The sequence below is a fragment of the Paramormyrops kingsleyae genome, chromosome 9, assembly GCF_048594095.1.
Source record: "Paramormyrops kingsleyae isolate MSU_618 chromosome 9, PKINGS_0.4, whole genome shotgun sequence".
Classification (NCBI taxonomy): Eukaryota; Metazoa; Chordata; class Actinopteri; order Osteoglossiformes; family Mormyridae; genus Paramormyrops; species Paramormyrops kingsleyae.
Genome location: NC_132805.1, coordinates 1,378,713 through 1,406,628, shown reverse-complemented (window position 1 = coordinate 1,406,628; position 27,916 = coordinate 1,378,713). Strand labels below are relative to the sequence as shown.

The following is a 27,916-nucleotide window of genomic DNA, read 5'->3' as shown; positions in this document are numbered from 1 at the left end:
GGGCACCAACCCATCACAGGGCACAAGGCAGGGAACAACCCAGGATGGGGCACCAACCCATCACAGGGCACAAGGCGGGGAACAACCCAGGATGGGGCACCAACCCATCACAGGGCACAAGGCGGGGAACAACCCAGGATGGGGCATCAACCCATCACAGGGCACAAGGCGGGGAACAACCCAAGATGGGGCGCCAACCCGTCACAGGGCACAAGGCGGGGAACAACCCAGGATGGGGCGCGAACCCATCACAGGGCACAAGGCGGGGAACAACCCAGGATGGGGCGCCAACTCGTCACAGGGCACAAGGCGGGGAACAACCCAGGATGGGGCACCAACCCGTCACAGGGCACAAGGCGGGGAACAACCCAGGATGGGGCACCAACCCATCACAGGGCACAAGGCGGGGAACAACCCAAGATGGGGCGCCAACCCGTCACAGGGCACAAGGCAGGGAACAACCCAGGATGGGGCGCGAACCCGTCACAGGGCACAAGGCGGGGAACAACCCAGGATGGGGCGCCAACCCGTCACAGGGCACAAGGCGGGGAACAACCCAGGATGGGGCGCCAACCCGTCACAGGGCACAAGGCGGGGAACAACCCAGCATGGGGCGCCAACCCATCACAGGGCACAAGGCGGGGAACAACCCAAGATGGGGCGCCAACCCGTCACAGGGCACAAGGCAGGGAACAACCCAGGATGGGGCGCGAACCCATCACAGGGCACAAGGCGGGGAATAACCCAGGATGGGGCGCCAACCCGTCACAGGGCACAAGGCGGGGAACAACCCAGGATGGGGCGCCAACCCGTCACAGGGCACAAGGCGGGGAACAACCCAGGATGGGGCGCCAACCCATCACAGGGCACAAGGCGGGGAACAACCCAAGATGGGGCGCCAACCCGTCACAGGGCACAAGGCGGGGAACAACCCAGGATGGGGCGCCAACCCGTCACAGGGCACAAGGCGGGGAACAACCCAGGATGGGGCGCCAACCCGTCACAGGGCACAAGGCGGGGAACAACCCAGGATGGGGCGCCAACCCGTCACAGGGCACAAGGCGGGGAACAACCCAAGATGGGGCGCCAACCCGTCACAGGGCACAAGGCGGGGAACAACCCAGGATGGGGCGCCAACCCGTCACAGGGCACAAGGCGGGGAACAACCCAAGATGGGGCGCCAACCCGTCACAGGGCACAAGGCAGGGAACAACCCAGGATGGGGCGCGAACCCATCACAGGGCACAAGGCGGGGAACAACCCAGGATGGGGCGCCAACCCGTCACAGGGCACAAGGCGGGGAACAACCCAGGATGGGGCGCCAACCCGTCACAGGGCACAAGGCGGGGAACAACCCAGGATGGGGCGCCAACCCGTCACAGGGCACAAGGCGGGGAACAACCCAGGATGGGGCGCGAACCCATCACAGGGCACAAGGCGGGGAACAACCCAGGATGGGGCGCGAACCCGTCACAGAGCACAAGGCGCGGAACAACCCAGGATGGGGCGCGAACCCATCACAGGGCACAAGGCAGGGAACAACCCAGGATGGGGCACCAACCCATCACAGATCACACTCACACACCATTCACTGACACATGCACACCAATGGATAATTTAGCAACTCCAATTAACCTCGGTGTGTTTCTGGACCGTGGGGTGGAGGGAGGGGGGGGTGTGCCCGGAGGAAACCCCACGATGACACGGGGAGAACATGCAAACTTCACACACATGGAGCCATGGCGGAGAGTCGAACCCTGGTCCTAGACGTGTGAGACAGCAGCTACCCACTACAGCACTGTGCTGCCTCACCTGCCTCACTTAAGGTAAATTAATTATCCATTGATCGTTTTCTTGGTCCTAGGATATGAGGTTCAGGTGGAGCGGAGCCTCTGAATTCCCCTTATTGTGTGGTAGCATTTGTTCTTTGACACACTGGCACAGTGACACAGTGGTGTGCAGTGACAGGTACCCAGTGCAGTTACCGAAAATTAGATTTGAAATTAGATAGATAGATAGATATTACTCAGTATACTATGTATTTTTGTTGTTTTTAATTGTTTATTTTATTGTGATTTTTTTGGTTTTGTATTTGTGTTATTTTTTCTTCTTATCAAGATATTCTCAAGTCAAGTGTGTTTAAAGTGTTTAAAGAAGAAATTCATAAAGTGAGGAGCTTCCGTTGGATGACTGGCAGTCTTGATTATCTTGTATGTTGATTACATTGTAATTACGTTATATTTCAATTAAACATTTTCTTAATTTTTTTATGATTAAATGAAAATTTAATATTTAATAATATTGTCTTCAGCTATTTACAGAAAACCAAAACTCTTCTGGACACACTGCGTAATTTCAAAACAACTGTATCACAGTTGAATTCAAGAGCTGCTGCAGACATTACAGCTGCCATAAGTCACTGCTAAATATTTATTCTTAATGCATTCTGCTTTTCCATAAAGGCCAAAGCGGCCATCTTTTTTGAATAAGGTTATAGCATCCGCACTCGAAGGCAGAAGGAATGGAGGAGGGGGAAATGGTGAAGATTTACTACTCCCCGGTTGAGCACAAAAATGGCTTCTCCTTACAGTTATCTGTATCCACGTTGCATGAGAATAAACATGGAGACACCCCCCCCCCCCCCGCCCCCAGACCATTAGACTTGAAGAGAGGATACTTATGTGGGGAAACGGCAAAGGGACAGCAGCCTTGATGGAGTGTTTGGGCTGGGGGGGGGGGGGATTTGGCTGGTGATTGTTCTCCATGCTTATTCGTCGCTTTAGCCTGCCCTAACAACAAGGCTCAAGATTGGGCCGAGGCTTCAGTACTCCACCATGACTGAAGAGAAGTGACATGCTGGTGGACTGGTGGATTGGGGACTTCTCTCGCCATATGTCCAAGATCAGGGGCTTGAACCCCACCCCCAGTCTGTGTGTGGAGTTTGCATGTTCTCCTGTATCGCACGAGTTTCCCCCAGCAATACGAAAACACCCAGTCAGGCCAGTTAGCTCTTCCTCAATGGCCCATTGTGTATGGGTGCCCTGCAATGGACTTCCAGAAGTCCAGGTGAATTGTGGATGGGCTGTGGATTTCATGGGTTGAGGTGCAAGTCTCAGGCCTATGGTCTTCTGCAGGTCTTACTGGGTGTCGCCCAAGTACCTGGTACAATGGATCCACTCTCACGGAAGCCAGTGAAAAGACACTGGCTGGTTTAATCCAGTTTAAGTAACACTAGCATCAGTGTTGGGGAGTAACTAGTTACATGTAATTATGTAATTACTTAAAATAAATGTAATTGTAATTCGTTACGGATACTGAGAAATATGTAATTAAATTATAGTTACTAATCAAAGTGTTGGTGATTACAAAGGGGTTACATCCAAGCATTCTTTTCAGTACCAAACTTATGCGTAGAATATAACATTTATTTGGTTGCTTTGCATCTTTTCACCATACAGAAATGACTTTTTTTTGGCACAAATGCCAACAATGTGGGTCAGCAAAGCCGTTGGGACTTTTCAGCTGTATTGCCCAGTTTAAAACATGTCTTAGAAAAGTAATCAAAAAGTAGTCAAATGTAATAAGTTACATTGCTTTGAAGTAATCAAAATAGTTACATTACTTATTACATTTTAATCTGTAACCTATTACATTTCAAAGGTAAGCTTACCAATGCTGTTTGGCATCCCATCACCACTGCTGTTTGTTGCTAAGTGACCAAACTCCACTTCCTGTAGAATATGTATGGAAAACTCTATTGCAAAATTTTTTTTACACCAGTTGAATTTTGTTTTCCATTTTTAGAAGAACTTTTTGACTTTTTCATTTTGCTCACAATCTCCAATGAATGTATTTTTCTTCCTGCAATGCCTTTGTTTAAATGTAAACCCTATCCTGGAGAAGCGTTTTGCAAAACACATCAAATTCAATTAAACACAAGAGCAAAAGCTTAATGAACTGGGTTACATTTACATTTTTGTTTTCCTTCTACTTTTTAAAGGTAACAGCAATATACAATTCAAATCATTTTTAGATTTTACAAAATCCTATCCTGATACTTCTGTAGGGTCATGAGTCTGAATTCATCATTATTATTATTATTATCATTATTATTATTATTATTATTGTCATGAATTAAGTGTTTCTATTGCGTATATTGAATGTTCTGTTGCACATTGCAAATCCTCTGCTTTAATTCGAGGAGAACTCAAAGGTTATGTAAAAGTTCAAGACATGTGTTTATATTGCACTTAAAAGATTTAAACACTCTTGACTTGGATTTGTTGGCCTTTGGTTCTGCCGGCCGCGGTCTGAGCTCCCACGCATAGCTCCGACCCAAAGACGACTACTGTTTGTGTGCACATACTGTAAATTGAATATAAATAGATTTGTGGGAATGCTACGCATGATTGGCACTGCAGTTCTGACTGTTATAAACAAGGCAACCCCATTACTTTAACCACCTGATGGAAATGGATAACACACTTTTCTACTTAGAGGATGAATCCTTATAGTATAGAGGACCGCACCAAGCTTAGTGAAATTTAAATTCTGGGTGTATCCCTCCCATCCATAAATGGATGGATGAATGGATGGATGAAATATTACAAAAAATGACATAAAGCTACACAACACTCAAATATCAGTGCAGAGAAGATATCTAAAATAAGGTGGTTAACGGCAGAGAGATGCCATAAAATTAAATTTATAGAGAAAATTAAGAAATGCAATTCATTTCAATTCAATTTTATTTGTATAGCACATTCTAGCAACATTACATTGTCTCAAAGTGATTTACATTGTCCCTGCCCAAAGCCCCCAGTGAACAAGCCAGAGGCGACAGTGGCAAGGAAAAACTCCCTAGAAGGAAGAAACTTTGGGAGGAACCAGACTGAACGGGGAGCCCATCCTCCAGGGGCCGGCAGAGGAAGTGAAATGAAGAAGCTGGCAAAATCCTAATTTATACTGTCCAAAAGATTTGAGTCTCAATGTGCGGGGCAGGCGGGTGATGGCAGGCGGGTGCTGGCAGGCGGGTGATGGCGGGCGGGTGCTGGCGGGCGGGTGCTGACGGGCGGGTGATGTCGGGCGGGTGATGTCGGGCGGGTGCTGGCAGGCGGGTGATGGCAGGCGGGTGATGTCAGGCGGGTGCTGGCAGGCGGGTGATGTCAGACGGGTGCTGGCAGGCGGGTGGTGGCAGGCGGGTGATGTCAGGCGGGTGCTGGCAGGCGGGTGATGGCAGGCGGGTGATGTCAGGCGGGTGCTGGCAGGCGGGTGATGGCAGGCGGGTGCTGGCAGGCGGGTGCTGGCAGGCGGGTGCTGGCAGGCGGGTGATGGCAGGCGGGTGATGTCAGGCGGGTGCTGGCAGGCGGGTGATGTCAGGCGGGTGCTGGCAGGCGGGTGATGGCAGGCGGGTGCTGGCAGGCGGGTGATGGCAGGCGGGTGATGTCAGGCGGGTGCTGGCAGGCGGGTGATGGCAGGCGGGTGATGTCAGGCGGGTGCTGGCAGGCGGGTGATGGCAGGCGGGAGATGGCAGGCGGGTGATGGCAGGCGGGTGATGGCAGGCGGGTGATGTCAGGCGGGTGCTGGCAGGCGGGTGATGGCAGGCGGGTGATGGCAGGCGGGTGCTGGCAGGCGGGTGATGGCAGGCGGGTGATGTCAGGCGGGTGCTGGCAGGCGGGTGATGGCAGGCGGGTGATGGCAGGCGGGTGATGTCAGGCGGGTGCTGGCAGGCGGGTGCTGGCAGGCGGGTGATGGCAGGCGGGTGATGTCAGGCGGGTGCTGGCAGGCGGGAGATGGCAGGCGGGTGATGGCAGGCGGGTGCTGGCAGGCGGGTGATGGCAGGCGGGTGATGTCAGGCGGGTGCTGGCAGGCGGGTGCTGGCAGGCGGGTGATGGCGCTGCTTCGGATGGCAGGATGAACAGCGGTACAGCAGCAGGATATGTAGGAGAGACTTCACAGGCAGGAGATTTCAAAAGATTCTTATGACATATGAATTAAGCAGTCGACAAAATGAATCGCGTGACTGCAGTGTCACATGACTCCTCTAGACCAGCCCTATGGAAATCAAAATTTTTTCCCACATTTTTCCATATGACTGATGCTATGTAGAAACGAGTAGGCGCTTCTTACTTAGACATGAGGAGCGGCCAAGGGGAGCCCACTTCATGTGTTGGGGTTGGGGGGGGCAGGGGAATTGCGTAGGTACCATCTGTGATGCGTCAGAGACTCACGTCAGGCTCCGGTTGGGAAATGAGGCAAAGGGGCGACTGCATCAAAGAGGCCAGATCAGGCCTGACTGTTCGCCAGGAAAACAACTCAGGGAAGGGTTAGGGCCCCCCAGTGATATAACTCAGATACTCACACGGGGTGGGGGGGGGGGGGGGCGCACAGCATACACAAGGCATTGTTTACATGCCAAGCACTTGTTATTGTTGCTTTTCTGATCTGTTCTTACTCATGCTCACTTGCGTTCGGCTAGCTGATGTCCTGTGCTGATATTTATATATATAGAAAACGACTAAACAAAACAATTCAGAATAAACAAACAAACTCAAATGCCCTCTAATGGGCTTCACTTTACTTGAACATATAGGTTAAAGGCCTACCTAACACCTATGACACTTATGTCATAACTTATGTGTGACACATTTATTAGAATTATAGATTATAGAAATAATATTATGAATATTATATGTAGGATCTATTTGTCTACATTGTGTTAAATTAAGTTTCATTAAAACAAGTGACATTTTTTGTGACATTAAATAACACTAAATTGGTTCTTTGCACCCCAAATGTCAGCTCAACTTGCAGAACCGTGAATCTGATTCTCAGACATATTAGTGGGTAAATTTGACAGCGGAGGGCTGGTCTTTGTCCAGCTGAAACTTCCTGGCTTGTCTAAAGAAGCGGATGGGGAGCTGGATCCTTATTATGTACCAAAAACAACATCTTCAAAGGAGACCACATCAGCTATTTTGATGATATGTGGGGTGACTTTCTGAACAATACTACCAGGTGATTGCCCACCAGGTGAGACAAAGGGCAACTCATATGGATCTGGATGATCACGAAAAGTTGCCCACTGCTGATCAGAGTTTTTTCAAATAGAGATTTGTTACCCAATATCAATGGGAAAATGTCCAAGAAACACTGATCAGCAATATTACCCAGCAACGGTGCTCAAAAAGTTGCCCTGTGTATCATCACCCTTAGAGTAGTTTATCTGAAGCAAGTGGTTCTGCCATCCAATTTCACTTTGTCTTGGACATGGGGCGCTGGCAAGCCTATTGGGCTACATCAGCTAGGGTCGATACTGTATGCATGCATGCTTAGCTAATAAAACTGATTCTGATAGGGTAACAGCTACGTGCTGCCTGATGATTCGTCTATGGTGAAGTCAGAGCCAGAAAATTTGTGCAGTAGAGAGTAACGATCCATTGATTCTGCGCATCAGATCTCTGTCACTTTGTGGCTAAGTGGGGCAGCCCTGCTGGCCCCCCCCCAGGTTAATTAAGGCTTAGCACTCATTGAAAATCAGCCCCACTGGGGGAGAAAGGGGGGATTCTCATGGAAGACCAGTTACCCAAAAGGCAGAATCTGCACTGCCCCCCAGTGTACTGCTTAGAGTGTCACTGTAATTTGCATGATTTCAAGCTAAGAAAGATGTGATTGAAGCAGCTAACCTGAAGCTCTTAATTTGTACTGAAAAGAAGAACATTTCTGAGATATTGATATCCTTCCCTTTACCAGCATCATTTATACGAGAATCATGTCTACAGGTTTGCTTTGATTGAACATTTGTAAACGATTACAGCAACAATGTAATTATTATTGCGGTCATTCAGGCGGACAGGAACTCAGATGCTGTGATGCCAAATTCCAGAATCATCCACATAAACAAAAGGACCATCTTTGCTTATGGTGTGTTGGTAAACATACTCATTTGATTTTCTCAACTTAATCTCTGAATTGCATGTTTATTTTCAGTGATTGCTTATGCAGTAAGACGATTTAGGCCCGATACCAGTACGTTTCGGTAATGAGGTGGGCAGCACCCTGAATGGGGCAACACACATGTATGCTACAGACAATGCAGTGCCACTAGTTTTTGTGCATCCATAACATCAGAGTGAAGATGGTGTTATAACATGGTATAATAAGCGGTGGATCATGGATACGTTTGGCAGTGATATTCTAATTCTCTACTGCACAGCCAAACATGCCAGTCTGGAAGCTCATGAGCAAAACCCTTAGCTCTGTCCTCTCTCAATATTGTGCATTCAGACAATGAGTGATAACTTTATCTGAATTACAGCAGGTTAATTTGAGGGCCATTTTAGTGCAGTAGCTGTGCAGAGCGCAGGACCAGTATATGTATTGGTGTGCCATTCCAATGCAATATGTGTGCTGACATGTCATTTGATTACAAAATGCAAAATGCAGTTTCATATTGGTTCAGCATGTCAAATTATTGACAGTTTAGCACAGTATGTGCATTAGCGTGCGCTTTTAATGCAACAGATGCGATATATGTCCCATTTTAGTGCAATAACAATAATACTTTATTCACCTTAAAGGGGAAATTGTTTTTTTTTTGCTTATTCCATTTTGCTCTCCATGAGACATACAAGTTTATGGGTCACAGTGCAGGATCAGCCAGCGTGCAGCACTCCTGCCACAACTGGGGTGACAGGCCTTGCTCAAGAGCCCTATAATGGCAGCACTCTGCTGGCCTTGAGATTTGAACCCGCAGCTGAAGGCTATAGAGGCCTAACCTGCAGGGCCACACACCACCCGGACTTTGCTGCTTAAACTCCCCGCTTTCACAGGTCAAGGGCTTCTGTACAGGTGCAGTAAACCAGTGACCATCACTGCCCCCACTGTGACAGTGCAGCACACCACGGCTTTTTAGGGCCGCAGTACCTAAATGGAGCGGCACCCACACATCCGGGGGGTCTGCGGGAGGCGCCATTCCTCACTGGAACCACGGGCGAATTCTCAGGAGCTCTGCCTGCCGCACTGTCTGTCATCCTGATGCAGTGGCAACAGGGGTCTGACAAAACTGCACGGAATCATAAATCACTGGCAGAAATGCGAGTAATAAGGACATCTGGCGATGTAATTTGTAAAATAGTACACTCCAGAGACGAGGATGAAAAGCAAAGAACAAATGCCGCTATGGGATATGAAGCTGCACTGCGAGGTTGGGAAAGCACTGGAAGGTCCAGAGGAGGTGCACTGCTTACGGACCCAGAGTCCTTTGTTTATTCGTTTCAGTTATTAGCGTGTACGGTGACAGCATTATGATTGTTCTATTTGATATTTACTGCAGTTCAATGGCAAATATGAATTAACGAATAATGGGATATATCAGGATGCAGAGGTAAGAGATATCAATCAATAAGCGTTTGACTAATAGGAAGTAATATAAATAAATATTCATGAATGAATGATGTATAACAACTGTCAGAATTCATTTCATTTCACATTTCTAAAATGATAGCGTGACCCTGACTGGGATAAGTGGGTAGAAGAGGGATGGATGGATGGATGGATGGATGATGGATGAATGATGGAGGGTGGACAGATAGATTTGGGTAGTATTAGCACATAGCTTATATATAGCTCATATGAAATAACATTAGTTACAAATATTAACCATAATTAGTTCATTATTTAGGCATTTACGCTATAATCAGTTCATATACCAAATATAAAATCTGTTACAATTAAATGTAAAGATAGCTAGGCTAGGAATTCCTTTTCAGCGTGACTACAAATCCCTGAATATTCCATGTCGGGTGGACAACTGCAGACTATAATTTAATTTAATGAAATCTAATTTCTGAGATAAGCTCAAACTATGCTATTCTTCATTTATAGTGAATTAAAGCAGCGACTGCATAGCCTGAGTGTATTATTCCTGTGGCGTCTAATCTCAAACTGCAGAGTTTTGCACTGCTTTGCATTGGCTAGGTATCATTTTAAAGTGCATACCATCCATAGCCACATGTGCGAGGGCTCTCTGGCGGGATAAGTGGGTGTATGATTTCACAGCAAAATTAGCTGAACCACCATGAAAGCAAAATAGTTTACATTCTATCGGGGGACTGACTTTTTCTAGCTTTCTTTCTTTCTAGTTTTCCTTCGTCCTTTCGGAAAGCAGAAGTCCTGACTCTCGTTCAAACGTACAGGTCCGCAAACACACTCAAACATAAACAGGAACATTTGAAATCATAGCTCTGGATTTTAACTGTTTTTCCACTTGCCCGTGTGTTTATCCTTCCTGTTGAAAGAGCCTTTATTTATGGACAACTGGATAACACAAATAAACAGTGCACAGAAGTGAAAAATCAGCTTTTATTTTCCGTACGGCTCCGCGGTACCATTGCGTAGCCCTGCGCTGCTCCCTGACGCCCTGTTTATTTTCACAGGGCCGCTCCTGAGCCAACGGCCGGTGAGTCACGCAGAGAAGTGCCAAGACTTCCCGGCCATTTCCTGTCTGTGACATCACTGGTATCCCTCGCAGGCTCCCTGATCCGTGTCTTGTCCGCTGCCTGGGTGGCGTGCATCACACGGAACATAAACACGGAGTGAGGGGCTCACTCTCACCGCGCCGCACATGCGAGGGGGAGGCCCTGGTCCCTGTCTTTTTCTGGGTACCATGCATGGGGCGGAATGATCTCGTCAGACCATGAACCGTGCGGTTATCGGTGACAAAACTGGAATTCTGCTTTCAGACATTACTTATTCCATTCCTTTAGTATGTATATATTACATCTTTAGCTTACTGAAATCTTTAATCAAATCATTAATTTAAACAGCATTGCAGTACCTGTGATAAGTATAGAGAAATAAACTACTTCATTAGAGGATATTATCGACACATTTTCCTCCTAAGAGCGGCTTTTAAGTGTAGAAACGAAAGAAAAGTTGAGTTACATAATTTGCAGCTTTTGGTAATTAAATCAACATCCCTAGTTTTCATCGACAGGCAATATCATTGAAAGTCTTCATCATCTGCTGACATTATAAAAAATTTTGGAGTATATCTTTAACTTCATCAATTTATGCTTACAGTTTACAGAAAAGATAAGGAGAATGCCACAGGCCCGACCTTTTGCAGAATTCCTAGAGTCTGTAGGAATAAGTGCACAGCTAATATTGTGCTGAAATACTGCTAATAAAGACTGGAGTCTGTTTACTTGATGGCAGAAAGTCAAACTGAGCCTCAGCAGGCTGGACGTTGCGTTTAAGAGCACAGGACTAGAACACATTTCTTGTAAGATGAACTGAGGACACCGACCTCAAGCGCAGCCCACAGGCAGCCAAACTACAGAGCTATTGGCCCCAGTCATTTCAACTAATTACTGAATTAGTACAATTAATTTAATATTTTCGTTCATCATTCCCAATTTCATGGAGATTTTTTTTAAATGTTGATGTAGCTTTAATCATGTTGTTCATGTTACTTTTGGATGGTAAATCGCATTTTTTCTTTGCCTTCATTGGAACGTTACAGTGCAGAAAGGAAGCATGAATGAGATGATATAAGGGCCAAAGTTTAAAGACATAGTGAATCCGAAAAGGACGGACTTCAGCCTGTTCTCACTGGCTACCCTGCACTTACACATACTGACATACTTAACAGATTAATCAGAGCACAAAAGGACGGCGTTGGTCTGCTCTCCGTGCCACAAGAGGGCATAGCGATGGCATCCTTCATGAAAGTACCAACGTGAGGTATCTGTAATACCAGACTTCATTTCATTTCCACAGGTGGTTGCTAATCTTTCTTAAAAAGTTGATGTGACACACAGGTTTTTAATTTTTTTTGTGGGTCGGGGGGGGGGGTGACATGTCAAGGACTTCATGGGAAAAAGGTGTCAGTTCAAAGAGGATTTGAGATATGGCTTTAAAAAATAAAGTATCTTATAGGTCACCAATTTACATGACAGAAAAGGAAGGAGGAATAACTAAATAGATCTAAGTGATTTTTCGTAGCATCAATATTAAATAAAACACTAACTTTTTAACACTGACAAAATACTCATATTATAACACTTTATATCATTTACACATATGTCAAACATCAAATTATCTGGTCATCATTGATAGGTTTCTGGCTTTTTTCCTACCAGAAACCAATGTAATTTTGTGTAAATCATCAACTATAATCATCTACAGAATTTATGCAGGAAACTGGTCCCCAAAAGGGAAAAAAAACAGGCATTCATCACGTTGTGGGGACATTGTGTCCGAATAAGGTGTTCCCAGTCTCTCTCTCTCTCTCTCTCTCTCACACACACACACACACACACACACACATACACACTTCAGTAAAACACTGAAGGGCACCATTGGGGAGTACCAACATCTCAGCATATAACCCCTGAAAATTATATTCCTTATCTTTGCCTGTATGTATATATAAATACCAGACTTTATACCACTTTACCAATTTCTGTACCTTTATCCTACCTGGAACTGGGAGGGAGCAAAAATGTGGTCTGTCTGGCAGGGAGCTCGGAGGGAGCAAAAACGTGGACTGACTGGCAGGGATCTCGGAGGGAGCAATTACATGGACTGTCTGGCAGGGAGCTCAGAGGGAGCAAAAACGTGGACTGACTGGCAGGGATCTCGGAGGGAGCAAAAACATGGACTGTCTGGCAGGGAGCTCGGAGGGAGCAAAAACGTGGACTGTCTGGCAGGGATCTCGGAGGGAGCAAAAACGTGGACCGTCTGCAGGTCCCTGAGGACCGGATTGGGAAACCCTGCCTTATACTCATCCGCACATCAGCTGTTTGCTATTCGTCACATTCATCTATGGTGAAGGAAATACTGTATAATAATCAAAAATTGATCCTAATCAAAAAATAGCTCTCCTTTTGTTCCTGTTTTTTCTAGGAGAAACTTCAAAAAGCACATGGGGTCAGGCAAACACATCACACAGCGCTGAGACAACATCTATCTCTCTCTGTGTGCACAGCAGTATCAGGGGGCTTCTCTGAGAGTGCCGGCAGGAAGTGTGCATGCATGTGTCCATCATCGTGTCCTTTTACACATCACTACATGTTTCACTTGGCCAAAATGCCGCTGCTCAGATATCCTCTGTTTTACAAACACTGGACAATCAGATCTAAAGATATCCCAGCCTATAAAGGTCATGCAAGATCATACACGTTAAATGTCAAATCTGTATCCAAACCTTCATGCCTCTTAACATGCTGGAAGAGTAGAGAAAACTCACATCTGTTTACTGTCTCTGTTTGATTAGACATAGAATAACATCTGAAAAAAAGCATCAATCAGCAAAGGCCATGCACTGCAAGCCAGTGGTCTAAGAGCACCTGGAATGTGTACTTTAAGCAAGGATAAGACAGGCCAAATCACAGCAAAACTTCCTAATGCTAAATAGGGACAGAGGAGAACATCACCAGGGGTTTTGTTCCAGGAGTTAATAATAGGTCTTCCAAATCTCCATGTGTCAGCCATTAAGGCTATTTATATTCAGTGCTTCACCTGCCCCCCAGTGACGTACTATGATGCCCCACACCGAAAACATTATGATTTTGGCGGAAAATGTTTTGCGAAACTACTACGTTCATTAACTTATCACTTACAGGAAAAATAATACGGATGTGATGACAACGCACATTCCAAACAAAGTATCGCTAGTAATGTAGCGATTCTACTGCGATGCATCGTCAATGTATCTTTTATTTCAATGCAGGGTAGTCTGCTGAAAAATCTCACGCTGCGGGACACCAGGTAGATCTGCATATAGAAATATGCTATATTATTTACTGTATGTGAAAAATTGTAATGCAACAACAGTGCATAATTTCGTTTATTTAAATGGAAGATTTAGTCAAGAGTATATGCATAAGACATTGAATAATAGTTTCAGATTGTTTTAAGGGGGTAATGTTGTATTATGTGTATCTAATAATAATAATAATAATAATAATAATAATAATAATAATTCAGAGTAATCCCGGATTTTTTGTTGTTGTACATAAACTGGTAACACGCCGATATACGATAAACCTTATAATCAACCAAGAGCAATCCCAGATAGTACCATGTTATTGTTTCAACGTTGAATTATAGTTAAATTATCAAATTTTGAAACTAAATTGATTTTAGGTCAGAATTTCAATATTGAAAAATTGCTGGTGGCAAAACCTTGATTCAATGTTGATATAAAGTGAAACATTGAAGATCAACGTTGTTTCAACCTTTTTGTCTGATCAATGTCATTTCAACATATGTGTGTTATCTGGGAAGCGAAGGAGATATTGAATTACTACTAGGCTACATTTATACGGGTAGTTTACAAAGTTAAAGAAGGTCTGGGGGCGGGGGGGGGGCACAAGAAAATAATTCACTTGCCAAATTGATCTACTAATTTAAAGCACCCGCTTAAGTTCATTTCGAAATAAATGCTATATAACAGACCGAAAGTGTTCAAACTTCTGATGTATGGAGGATAAAAACAAATACGTGAGCGATCGTACCACTGCAAAAGACCGACATTAACAGATACATGCCACGATGATGAACATTTAGCACGCAGATCATTAAAACGTATCTCAAAAAAATATATATTATTTTTTGAGTGCACGTCACACTCTTTTACCGTCGTCTGTCAGCATGTCGAAGATCAGGTCTTTTCTGATGAGAGGTAAGAGCTTTACTAGCCTCAGCAAATACATTTCACTTAGGTTTGATCTTTCTTAAGTAGGCTGTAATAGTTTCCGTTTCCGTCAAACATATTCCCATTTTTTAGATCAAATCTTTTGAAATATTGTTTCGCTGAAGCTGAAAATGTGATAATTTCCTGTGAAAAGCTGTGCTCAGTCCGGCCCAAATAACTTTAATTCAATGCAATTAAGTCACACGTGCCAAAGTCATTAAAAGCCGTGCAGGCCATGTGACTTTTTGGGGCTGGATGCATATATTTAATATGTCTTTCAACACTCAAACCCTGCCTAGTTTTTGGTTTTCCAAAAACCTAAAAAATATAATAATAATAATCATAACAACAACAACAACTGTAAATCATGAAGATCATTTGCTCCGCTATAATACTGCCTCTTAAATGGGGAATATTTAAAGTCAAGTGCTACATGTCATACTGCGATGAGTTTTAAAGGGTTATACTCTGTCATATTAACTATACCGCGATTTGCTAATCATTACTTAAATATCATGACTGTCAGGGCCTATACGTTTGTTCTGCTTGCTAGGCCTGTAACCCGCTCCGCCTCCCAGTGACCTGTCAAACGCGTGTTATATTTCATAGACATCTGGAAATTCCATACATACCTCAAAACCCAATTACACACCTTGTTCAAATGGCCACTCGTTTTGATTCCCAAGAATGTAACAGGGTTTAGGCCAAAATGCTTTTCCAGACTTTGTTTTTAACCCGCATGAAAAGGGTAATGTATGGATCTTTTGACATTTGTCAGATTTGCCTTCGCCGTGCAACCAGGTGCAATATATAGCGGCGATGTAAAATCGCCAATTATGCTTGATCAGCCAACTTCCCAAGAATAACCAAACACAGAGCTGCCTGTTAAATTGTGCAGAACTGTAAATGTTCTCCACTGACGGCTTATTTATTTTTACATATGGCTCTTCATGAGTGCAACAGATAAATCTAATTGTTCTTTAGGAATTAACTTTAATATAATCGTTATTCTTCTTCTTATTATTATTATTATTATTATTATTATCATTAATAATAATAATAATAATAATAGCATTGATGTATGTCACTTTGGATTTTTCTATACTTTTTATGCATTTCTCCAAGAACTACGTAGTTAAATTAAAGTGCTTAGTGATAATTTGAAGACCAGTTTACACTTCCCCAAGATACATTTCAGTAAACTGGTGTACACATATCTGCCTGCTTTATATATTTCGCTCAGTTTTCCAAAGTTTAGTTGAGTTTCGTTTGGCGACCACTTTAGTTTTAAACACTTCAGATTAAATAATATATAAGTAATTTAATGTATGAATCCTGTGCGACTTAGGCCTGTTTTTCCTCTATCGTTTTTACTAACGCTTTATGTACTGTTAGAGCTACTATATCTGTCAAACTTATTTAACTAACTAATGAAACTACAACAACGTTTATATTGGTCATAAAACATTTGTACTTCACAGTTTTAACCTTTTACCCTTAACGCATAGCAACAAAACCTTTGCTTGGCTCTAAGCGGTATTACTGCACGCACAACACGGTAATATAGTCACTGCGAGTCTCATAAATGACATATTTAACTACGACAGATCTATAACGGCCATCTGCTGACGCAATCTATTTTGATGCTTATAATGTAGCCTAAGTTGTACACACGACAAAGTCAAACCTTAATTAATGCGTGTGGAATTAAACTATTTAAGGAGGAAACAATCTTACTGGTACCGACACAACGTTATTATGCACCTTCTTCTTTGTAACAGAAATAACTTTGAGATTTTTAAGAACAACATTTGACACAGCGTAGACTTGCTGTTTTTTCGCGGCAGTTAAAGCATAATTTAAATATATGCGTTTTGGAAAAGCGTTTTAAATTCATATTTTATTGCAGAAAAATACAGTTATTTACAAAAAGTACGAATGCATTTAGACACCGGATCTATTCTGCATTGCGACAAATGTAATTAATAAATAAATAAATGTATTTTGGAGACAAAATATTAATCCAAAAGGTCTTGCATATGTAAAAGCCAAATATCAAGTCATTTCATGGCTGTAACAATCCGGCGGCCATGAAACTGAAATGGCGATGCACTTTCACCTTTTCCACGAGCCAAACACAGACTCGGCACGGCTTGGTCAAAAGACATGCATAAAGAAATACACAATTCCAACATTCATTGTCAAACTGAACAATTAAATTTATATCAAAACGCAGAGTTCTGGATTGTCCACGGCCTTTCTAAGTGCTTTTTACGTTCTGTTATCTTTGGTTTCTTTTTATCATATTTTCCAGAAAATATTGCAGCTTTGCACACATATCCAGCATCGGATTCCCGAGTTGCCCCCTTGCAGAAACTAATGGGATCGCTGTCACCTGTGGGTAAGAATATCGATTGTTATTATTCCGATAACCATTATTAATTTAGTATATTAAGTGCAGAAAACCGTTTTTTGGCTGAGTATTATTATAGTAAGTATGATCAATTTCTATTACGCTGGTAAAGTTTATGTTCACTATTTAAACAAAAAAAATGTACCTATGATTTCAAATTTATATATAATTTAATGTCGTTACTTGGTTTTTGGATTAATTGCCGGGAAAGCAAACAAAGAAACAAACAAACAGACATAAAATATGTTGAAAGCAAATCATACCATCTTTGCCCTATAAATCCACAGACTAGTGAGATGTTGACATGGACCACGCGCCCTCCATCCTCCACACAGAAAAGGCATAGCTTAGTCTCTCGTGTGCCACATAACTACAACTTGCCATTTTAGAGTCCAGTTCATCACTTTGTAGCACTTGGCAGAGAAAGTCGATGTACCTGGCTGCCAGTTTGAGGGTCTGGATTTTGCTCAGTTTGTCTGACGGTAAAGTGGGAATGATTTTCCGCAGTGCCGCGAAGGCTTCGTTGAGGGACTGAGTCCGCTGCCGCTCGCGCACATTCGCCATAACTCTCTGCGTCTGAAGCTCCTCAAAAGACTGCGGACTGCTGCTGTTGGATTTTTTCCCTCTTTTCCCATGGGTCGGGCTATCTGATTCCTCCCCGTTTCTTCTGCTCGATCTCCTCTTCCTTCCACATCTTTTCTGCTGCCTGTCGACTTCTTCTTCACTGTTGCTGGGACTGTCCGCTGGAGACACTGGGGAGCAGGAATCGCTCTGCATCGTTTCTTCAAACACCAGTTTCAGCTTGAACATAGGCAGTTATATTGATTCATTTATTCAACGTCAAAAAATTCCAGTTAGACCTTTTGCACGGTAAACTTGCCACCATGCCCACAGAAGTGGCTACTTGGCCACGACGATCCATCTCGCTTTTTGGAAGTGTTGAGCACTCTTATATCCTGGACGGCGGAAAGTTTTTTTGGAGAAAGACGTGATTGGTCAAGAAAACCAGATGCGCGAATGGAGGGGTGGACATGGACATAAAACTATTTCAGAAGTTTTCTTTCTGCATAATAATTCTTTGGAACTGTCAAACAGGAAAATACTGTGCACGCAATTCAAGTATTCCCTTTAAGTTGTATTCACGATGTATGCACTTAAAACTTGCAGTACGTTATATTTTGAAGCGCGGTAAACGACTACCGACCGTCGGCAGTTTTAGACGCTGCATCCAAGAGGACTAATTAACACAAAAGGGGCAAACATTTGACGTTTTCATCGCACTTAGTATAACGATGGTGCAGTGTTTCATGTTTTATATGCATGAATAAAAGTGTTTCGCTATAGCGAGATGAGCTGAAATATTTTAATCAGATTTGCGTATGACGTACCATGAAATAGTAAATAAAAGGGGAAATATTTTTAAATAGCGTAAAATGAAATGGGAAAATACTGTATAGCCTATTTTAGCAGGAAAATTACATGCATTACCAAAGTAATACAATATACAAACAACACCGTATAGTCCCAGTTCTTCATTGCTGACAAACCACGCTAATAACTGATATTATGTTTCGCTGATTTTCCGTAGGATTTTTAAAAACGGTTGAAATTGTCATCTGACTCGAAACACAATAGGTCACACTAGGCCTATATATATGTCACACCTGATTACGTACCAGTCCAGTGGGCCTAAATTTTGATTTATTTTTGTGACTCAGGTTCCACAACATATGCAGAAGCCTAATGAAGATAGCGAGTGATTCTTCTCATTCTTCGATTATTATTGTTATTATTATTAGTAGTAGCAGTAGTAAGTATATGTGTGTCTGTATGTAAGTATGTACAGTATGTATGTATTTATAGCTACCGCAAGGGGGTGCACGCCTAAGCATTCCGACATCTTCCGCCGATGATTAAACCGCAGTGTTTACTGTTCGTTAAGCACGTGCTCCGTGTTCAGTCTGGCTAGATCCTTAACACTGCTTTCCCGCGAGCACTCGAATTGTCTGTACTGATAGGACACACCTTCGTACTTTGAATTTTGAATCAAAATTTCACTATAATACAATTAAAATGCAGTTCAATTTCAAATGCAATTTATAAAATATTTAAGAATGAATATTCTTAATCCAATGAAACTTTAACCAAGAGCTTCAACTTCAACTTAACACACATGTATTAAAACAAAAACATCAGTCTTCCCGCACAATGTGCTTGGACCTCTAATAAACAGCTACATAGTTTCCATAATATAGGCATAAGATGTGTGACTTTTTCTCTTTTATCTCAGATATAATCTATAGTGTAGGACTATAACAGTAATAAATTAATCAGTGTACAAAGCCTTCTTTTGGTTTTCTCCTTATTCTTTTTAGTTCATATATGCAAAAATGCTAATAAAAAACTTATTTTATATCACTTAGACTCAGCAAATTATTTTCCTTTGACGCAGACGCGTAATATTCATCTGTATTTGACAACTTAACAAGTGAATAACGTAATGTTGTTATTCCATAATTAATTGTGTCGTTATAACTTTAGTTTTGCTACATTCTGGCAATTTGCCCGAGGCTGGTTGAAAGTGTTCAGATAAGCTTTCAGCAGTAAAGAAAAGTGTGTGTGTTCGCTCAGTTATCCCTCCTAGTGTGGGGTCATGTCCTCTGGCTTTGTCATTAAAGATTTTAGGATAAACTCTACATGAGAGCTATTATGTTTCCCAGTAGAATGCAAAATAAACAACGTTTTTAAAATATTGTATTCAAGTGTGTAAAATTACTCACAAATTATGCGGCACGATTTTGAACAATGTTCGAAACAAAAACGCTGAATGAAACGGAGCAGAGTAAAAATAAACAACTGTCCAGAATTCATTTCGAATCTTATACCTCTGAAGACCGCTGCGTTTTCACATTACCTATCTATTTAATGCATTTCAAAGAAGATATTCAGACAGTGTTATTTTTGTAAGCCAGACGGTTTCAGCTGAAAAACACTGCTAAATTAAAAAATGATGCACTTTTGAACTGACGTAACAGCGGTAGATTTTGGGTGGATTAGAACTAGCTGAAAACTATAGGCTTATCACAGTGGGTTTTTTCATGAATATTGTGATTTAATAAACTGAAGCAAAATGTAAAGGTGTGCCAAAAGACAGTTTGCCAAAGATGAATATTATTGTAGCAGATTATTAGGAGTGCAAGCCAGCATTTTAAAGAAGAAATCAAATGTTTACCACATAATCATTTTATGAAAATATTTGGAGAATGTCCTGAGCATATATTTTTTTTACCTTTGCACTTTACAGCAGGGCCAGTCAATCCTATAAGCAATATAGGTGGCTGCCTAGGGCACCAATTTCTTAGGGGGTGCCGACTTGCCAACCTTTTGCACTTTGCCTCAGAGGTAGAGCGCTACACGGGCTGCTTTAAAGTGATTATTAATATAGAATAAAGAACAACAGAATGATGGTTTGATGTCCTATTGTTAGTGATATGTCAGGTTGTTGCTTTTGGGATACTGAATACACCTTGGAGAGGGCATGAAACTCAGGACCAGTCAATGCAATAGGTGACATATGTGGCTGCCCCTAGCACTATTTATGACCTCTGAGGTTCCAGCACACAACAGCACAGGGTCAGCACGTGTGCAAGGGGGTCAGAGCACAGGGTCAGCAAGTGTGCAAGGGGGTCAGAGCACTGGGTCAAGAAGTGTGCAAGGGGGTCAGAGCACAGGGTCAGCAAGTGTGCAAGGGGGTCAGAGCACTGGGTCAGCAAGTGTGCAAGGGGGTCAGAGCACTGGGTCAGCAAGTGTGCAAGGGGGTCAGAGCACTGGGTCAAGAAGTGTGCAAGGGGGTCAGAGCACAGGGTCAGCAAGTGTGCAAGGGGGTCAGAGCACTGGGTCAGCAAGTGTGCAAGGGGGTCAGAGCACAGGGTCAGCAAGTGTGCAAGGGGGTCAGAGCACTGGGTCAGCAAGTGTGCAAGGGGGTCAGAGCACAGGGTCAGCAAGTGTGCAAGGGGGTCAGAGCACTGGGTCAGCAAGTGTGCAAGGGGGTCAGAGCACAGGGTCAGCAAGTGTGCAAGGGGGGTCAGAGCACAGGGTCAGCAAGTGTGCAAGGGGGGTCAGAGCACAAGGTCAGCAAGTGTGCAAGGGGGGTCAGAGCACAGGGTCAGCAAGTGTGCAATATCCCTGGAGCTGCGGGTGAAGGGCCCACGGACATGTGTCTATTTGGCTGAAGCCCAATCAGGCGATCTTCTGATGACAGAGCCACATGACCTAGGGCCCCACATGACCTAGGGTGCCACATGACCTAGGGTGCCACATGACCTAGGACCCCACATGGCCTAGGGCCCCACATGACCTAGGGCCCCACATGGCCTAGGTCCCCACATGACCTAGGGCCCCACATGGCCTGGGACCAGGCCTTATGCAATTATTAGATTTTCTGTCAGGTCGTATGTTCATCACATAGTCCTAATAGGAGGATATTTGCTGGGGTGTATAGACCCTTGATACTATGACTAAACAAACAAATAAACACTTGCTTTATATCTAGGATGTAACTGAGTGCTTTAATCAGTGAAGGTGTGGTAGAAGGTTTGTGCCACAGCCAAAAGCCTTAGATCTCAATATTTATATAACTAAATCATTTTGTGAGAGAATGACTTGTGTAGCAAATATATTTTTCAAATATACATAATAATCTAATAATCAATGTTGCAAATTACCATCTGAATAATTTAATAACCAGTCACAGGATTAATAGGGAAAGCATTATTGCAAGGAAATTAAGAAAAACGGTTCAGCACTGGTGCAGTTTTGTTACCCAAAGTACAAATAACATGAATGTTCCTCGAATGATACAAAAATGTCCCCTAGAGTTAAAGGTACATTTACCTACACCTAGGGTACAATTGGCAGACCCTTGAGGGTACAGCCCCAGTACCAAGTCTTTGCACCTCAGTGATACAAACTGGTGCTTTTTTTAAGGGTAAAGAGCAGGGAAGCAGCCCTTTAATTTCGATCCTTCAAGGCACAACAGTACAGTATCACCATCAGAAGAACTTATAATGCAGGTCACTAGATTAAGTTAAGGCATTAGTCATTTTCTATATTGTTTGCCAAGGTCTATGAATATAGCATAGCTTTTTTTTTTGAGGAAATTGTAGTTAAACGTTATACTTCCTATAAATCTAGAAAAGTATGGATTTTAAAATGGTTTACACCAGTCGTGGTTACAGCACGATGGTTAATATACTTTGGTGATAGATATTTCAAAATTTGCCTGTGCAATATTTTCCGATTCCATCTTTAAATAAGTTCATTTTTATTTGCTAGCACATCTTCTAAGTGATGCATGAACTGTGACCGGCTCGCGTGTCAGTGAAAAGCTACAAGTGTCTGTTGTGCATCCTATTCATATTTATTATTATAAAACCAGGACAACATGTCTCTTCTTAACAGTCTACATGTCTAAGTCATGCCCAGGGTGGGGGATGAGAACATTTTTCCTGGATTTCCCCAATCACCTCGGCTTAATTCAAGACTTAAAGCTTGCTGGAGAATAGCCAGACATCACGACCGTGATAGCAGTCGTCCAGACGCTGAGGGCAAGACTGCGTGTTCCGGAATCAGGGTGGGGAATGAAAAAGCCTCTGTTTTAATATGTCTGGCTCCAAACACCCAAGACTTCTGAAAAGACCTGTAAAAAAAGCTTTTAAAATAGAGAGCTCTTTGATCCTGGAAAACCTAACCAGTGTTGTGTTGAATAATACCTTACCAGCAGAAAATAGACTTAGCAGGACAAACCAATGGGATTATGGCAGTGTTCTGAAGTGCGCAATAAAAAGACTGACATTAACAATAAATAGGCAATACCGTGATTTATACAGTATTCATAAACATACCCCCTTTTAGTCTCATCAATAACAACTGATATAAATATCACACTGCACATGTAAACAAGAGGCAGAACCCAAGCATTTTAAACCATATTGTGATTTTCTTGTTAGATTTATGTTATCGTGATGAGATGTTTGGTAAATGATGACCCACGATCCCCCAGGATAAATTCTAAATGTAAGAATGCTAATAAATCTAATCGTCAATCTGGTTCATTACCTGAAGAGGCCATATTCCATCGTAGAGCATATAATACCCTTAAAAGAAATTCCTTTTATTTAACACCCACGAGTGTCAAAGTGTGTGTGTGTGTATGGGGGGGGGGTATTGTCCATGCATGAGGGAGGGTGAGTCAGCCATCTGTAAGGGTTTACATCTTTTTTTCCTTTCCCTTCCCACCCATCTGTGTCGTCCCCTGCTGTATATCTATGAGTATGTCTCTTTTAGGCCCCCCCCTCTGTAATCTCGCCCCCAGACCCCACCCAGTTGATGGCCCCACCACGACAAATCACCATTTTTTGTTGATGTCTGTTTTCCTTCATACTTGTGCCAAAACGCCCGTCTTTCGCAGTTTTATTCTTCCCCACTGATTTACATAAATCCATCTTGACTCCCATCCCCAAATAAAAACCCCCCTCCCTTCCTTCCATGCCGCCGTCACACGGCTCTGCTGACCTTCCCGTCCGGAGCCAGTCCTATTCATCTGAATAATGTAAAGTTGGAGAGCTGAAGATGTTAGGGGGGGAAAAAACCCTCAGTGACAGTGGTGTGATTTTAAAATGAAGGGAATTTTGAAGGAGGACATTTACGGCTTATTTTTGAGTATGTCTTCTGGAACAATTGGCAAGCCCAGTGTCTGCATAAAAAGGCCAGATTCAATATCCCCTGGGAACGTATCACGATCAGCTCTGCGCTCTGGTGCCAGAGCTGTAAAAATGACAAACTAACTGGTGGAATCAAGTCGTTGTTTTACAAGGTGGAAAACAAAGACTGTAATTTAGCATCAGTACTGGAGAATCAAGTTATTTCAGTTTGGAAAGTTGTTGATGCATTTTTTGAAAAACTAGCTTTAGCGCTGAAAAAAAGGTTCACCGGGGATTTTTAGTTTGTCTACTAGTGTAAACATTTTATCATTTCTGCTCTGGTTTTCAGAGCAAAGGACGGTCCTGCCTTAACCCCCACAAATTATGGAATAATCTCACTTACGGAAAATTTTGCTACCTTCCTACCTACTGCTCTCCAGTCCCTTATTATAATATCAGCCTGGCTAAAAATGGAATTCCAGCAACATTTTATTCTGCATAATGTCCTGGCTGTATTCCTACCTGAGACTGAACACTTTCTGGGTGGCCTATAGTTCACCAAGGATCTATGCGGGCGAGTAGGTGGATGGATGGATTTGACTTATTTAAATTGTTACTGCCATGGTGGAATTCAGCATTACCCAGTAGGTATATCTGTCATTTTAGACAAGCCTAATAAAGCATTCAGAAATATACCAGTGCCTAATTTATATAAAATGTACACTTCTTTTATTTGCTTTAGGAGATCTATAGTTCAGCTCTGCCCCCATGTGGATCTTCCTGGCTACCATTTTCCCAGCAGACCACCGCATGTTTGCGCAGCTGGGCGGCCAACGGTGAGTGATGTTGCACTCCCAGAAGGCCCTGGTCCCAGCTATGAGAGCCACATGCTAACAGAGTGGCCTTTACCAGCAGCCTCAGAGAGTCTCATATTCTATCCTGGGAGCGTCTTCCATACCCATTTCTGATGTGTCTCTCAGTATATTTCATCTACAAGTTTTGAACTGGCAACCATCAGTTTTCAAGTTAGAGATTCAAAACTCTTGTAAATTGCTATGAGAAAAGTTAAAGAAATTAATAACGTTTATAGCTTTTGAGAATTTAAAATTAAACTGAGTCAATCATAGTCCATGATCCTGTACTGAAGGGGTTGGATGGATACATTTATGTATAAAATGCTTATTCACCCCAAAAGGGATATGGCAATCTATAAGCTAAATTATCAATAGTTTAGCCATATCTGCAGTAATGTCTATTGAATCTAAAAAAAATAAAATGGATTCTTTATTAAAGCTATAACATTCAGCAATTTTATAAAATCAATATTATGCATACATATATGTTAAATATGCCTTTTGATGGGCTGTATTGGTACGCCTCTGGTTTCAGTAATAACTAACTGACTTCCTTTCCCTATCTATTCCCAGCGTACCTCGGTTATGAAATGTCTGCGGCCTTGTTCCTTGATATGCAAGTATAGAATTTTGTCCCCAAAACACACTCTGTGAGCCAAGGTGGAAAATATACTGGAAATAAGAAAGAGATGCAGTGTTCACAAACGAAAATACAAACGAAAATACAATGCTGTTATTTTTTTCATATTACTAGGTCTGTCAACACCCTACCTGTCAGGAGAATCGTATCCCCACATAAGAGACTCAGATGTCTTCACAGTCCTTCAAGGAACAGCAGGAGTCTTACTGCATGTGGAACCCAGGGGGGGAAATATGGAAGCCTGCTATATTAAAAATGCCTGCATGTATGGTGGCATTTCCTTATGGACTTTGCAGATGACATTTTGGGGAAACGTCTGGTATTTTCTGCTGCAGTCACTGACGAGTGTCAGAGTGCGGCGCTGGGAAAGTGTGTGGGTGTGAGCGAACTGTTGGGTGTGTTAAAAATAAGCACGTCAAAAAGGGCTCCATCGGGGGGAGCCAGAGAGCCCCAGCTGAACGTTCATGTGATGAGGAGTGGTGCTGTAAAGGGGGAGGCGGCGAGGGGGTTAGAATGATTCCAAGGACCCCTGAGCGACAGGGGCCCTAAAAAATTTGGAACATAATTGGATTGGTCTGGGCTGGGGGCCAAATATGATACGTTTCATGGGGCCCAGAATCTTTAGTGGTGCCCCTGGCCATTAGAGCATGGCAAGGGGAGCTTCAGGAACGTGATCTGCATGCAAGAAGGAAATCAGGACTGATGATGCTGGTTTTGAGTGTGTGTGGGGGAGGTGGGGCAGTCAGAGAGTGGGGTACTGTGCTGAGCCAAAAACAACAGAGGTGTCGGACAGATGTTCCTGCTGGTGCGCCGGGCCTCTCTGGGAAGACACGCTGGGGGAGCCCCTTCTCTGCTCAGCCCGCTTGGGAGAGCGCCCGGGACCCTCCTCCAGGCTTCCCGAGGACACTCACCCTGAGGACACTCACCCCGAGGACACCCACCCCGAGGACACTCACCCCAAGGACACTCACCCCGAGGACACTCACCCCGAGGACACCCACCCCGAGGACATCCACCCATTAACGTTTTCATGACAGCTTAAAGATCAGCTGCACATCCTTTGGAAATCTCCATATAGATATTCCACAGACAGTCGGCTGTGTGTTTGAGGCTTCTGCCCATGGGTGGAGTGTGTGTGTGGGGGGGGGGGGGGGGAGACTGTCCCCCCTAGTTGTCTGACTCAAAATTCAAATAAATTAGCAAGACCAGCATTGCACGTGTTCTGCACTAGCACTGGCAGCTTCTGTATGCATCAGATAAGTGCATTAACACATACGGTACACGACATGCAGACCCCCCCCACCCCAGGCACAAACAGCATTAACACATACGGTACACGACATGCAGAACCCCCCACCCCAGGCACAAACAGCATTAACACATACGGTACACGACATGCAGACCCCCCACCCCCAGGCACAAACAGCATTAACACATAAGGTACACGACATGCAGACCCCCCCACCCCCAGGCACAAACCGCATTAACACATAAGGTACACGACATGCAGACCCCCCCCACCCCCAGGCACAAACCGCATTAACACATAAGGTACACGACATGCAGACCCCCCCACCCCCAGGCACAAACATCAATCAAACTCTGCTTATGCTTCTGCCCTTGGTCCAGTGTGTAGAGACTCTAATACCAGAGGTGGGTAGCTCAGGTCCAGAGAGTAAAAGTCCAGACTAAGATTTTGTTTCAAGCAAACAGTTGAGAGTTGGGTATAAAGAGTCACAGAGCACTCAACTGTTTGCTTGAAACAAAATCTTAGTCTGGACTTTTACTCTCTGGACCTGAATACCCACCTCTGTCTAGTGTGATGTGCAGATAGACACAGTCACACTGGCAACATGTACCAACTTATTTCAAAAACTCTTAGAAGGCTTTTGATCTTCATCGTTTGCAATAGCTAATTCCAGTTAAACTGTAAAAAGTAGGCAGCTTCATGGATTTTGGCAGTGCCAGTACTCTCTAAGACCACCATCACTAGCTAATCTGTGGATATACTCACAAAAGGCAATGAATAACACACATGGATCTTCATACAGCTACAGTACACGCCACCAAGTGCTTCAGCTCCCAGGTAATAGTTCACCCTTCAACTAATAAGTTGATAAAACCTCAGGATGCCAAACCATTTTCAGTATAAAGGCTGAGGAGATTTTATACTACTGCTCCAAACCTACAATGAAAGACAGTCTTACTGTTTTATTTCCAAAAATAATTCTTTTCAGCATACAATGTATCAGAGGTCTGGCCTTGGGAATATTGCTTGTATCCTGCAGCTTTTGATGCTTGTGATTTAAAACCCAGGTGCGTCATCCCCGTCTCAAAACCACACAGGAGTTAGAAAGTTCTAGACGTCTTCATACCAGGTGGATAAACTTTTATTATGGTCACATTTCAAATTTAAATTTAGATTTATTGTTGTCTGTTTGTTAACAGAGATCTACTAATACACACACACACACACACACACACACACACACACATATATATTGACGCCCTGATCTTAGTCGTGGAATCAGAAGATAGAGGCAGAACCCCAGGAAGTAAATGGGCACGATGAGCTGCTGGAGCGATGGAGCGATGGAGCTGAGCCTC

General features: G+C 43.5%; 1 protein-coding gene across 1 annotated transcript; it reads right to left on the bottom strand.

The window, feature by feature from the left end:
- Positions 1-16,586: 16,586 nt before the first annotated feature.
- On the bottom strand, positions 16,587-18,073 carry twist1b (twist family bHLH transcription factor 1b). The gene is made up of 2 exons (XM_023802518.2): positions 17,378-18,073; positions 16,587-17,096 (listed from the first exon to the last, which is right to left on the bottom strand). The coding sequence occupies exon 1, from the start codon at positions 17,922-17,924 to the stop codon at positions 17,403-17,405; it is 522 nt and encodes a 173-aa protein (XP_023658286.1). The 5' UTR covers positions 17,925-18,073; the 3' UTR covers positions 16,587-17,096; positions 17,378-17,402.
- Between the last annotated feature and the right edge of the window lie 9,843 nt (positions 18,074-27,916).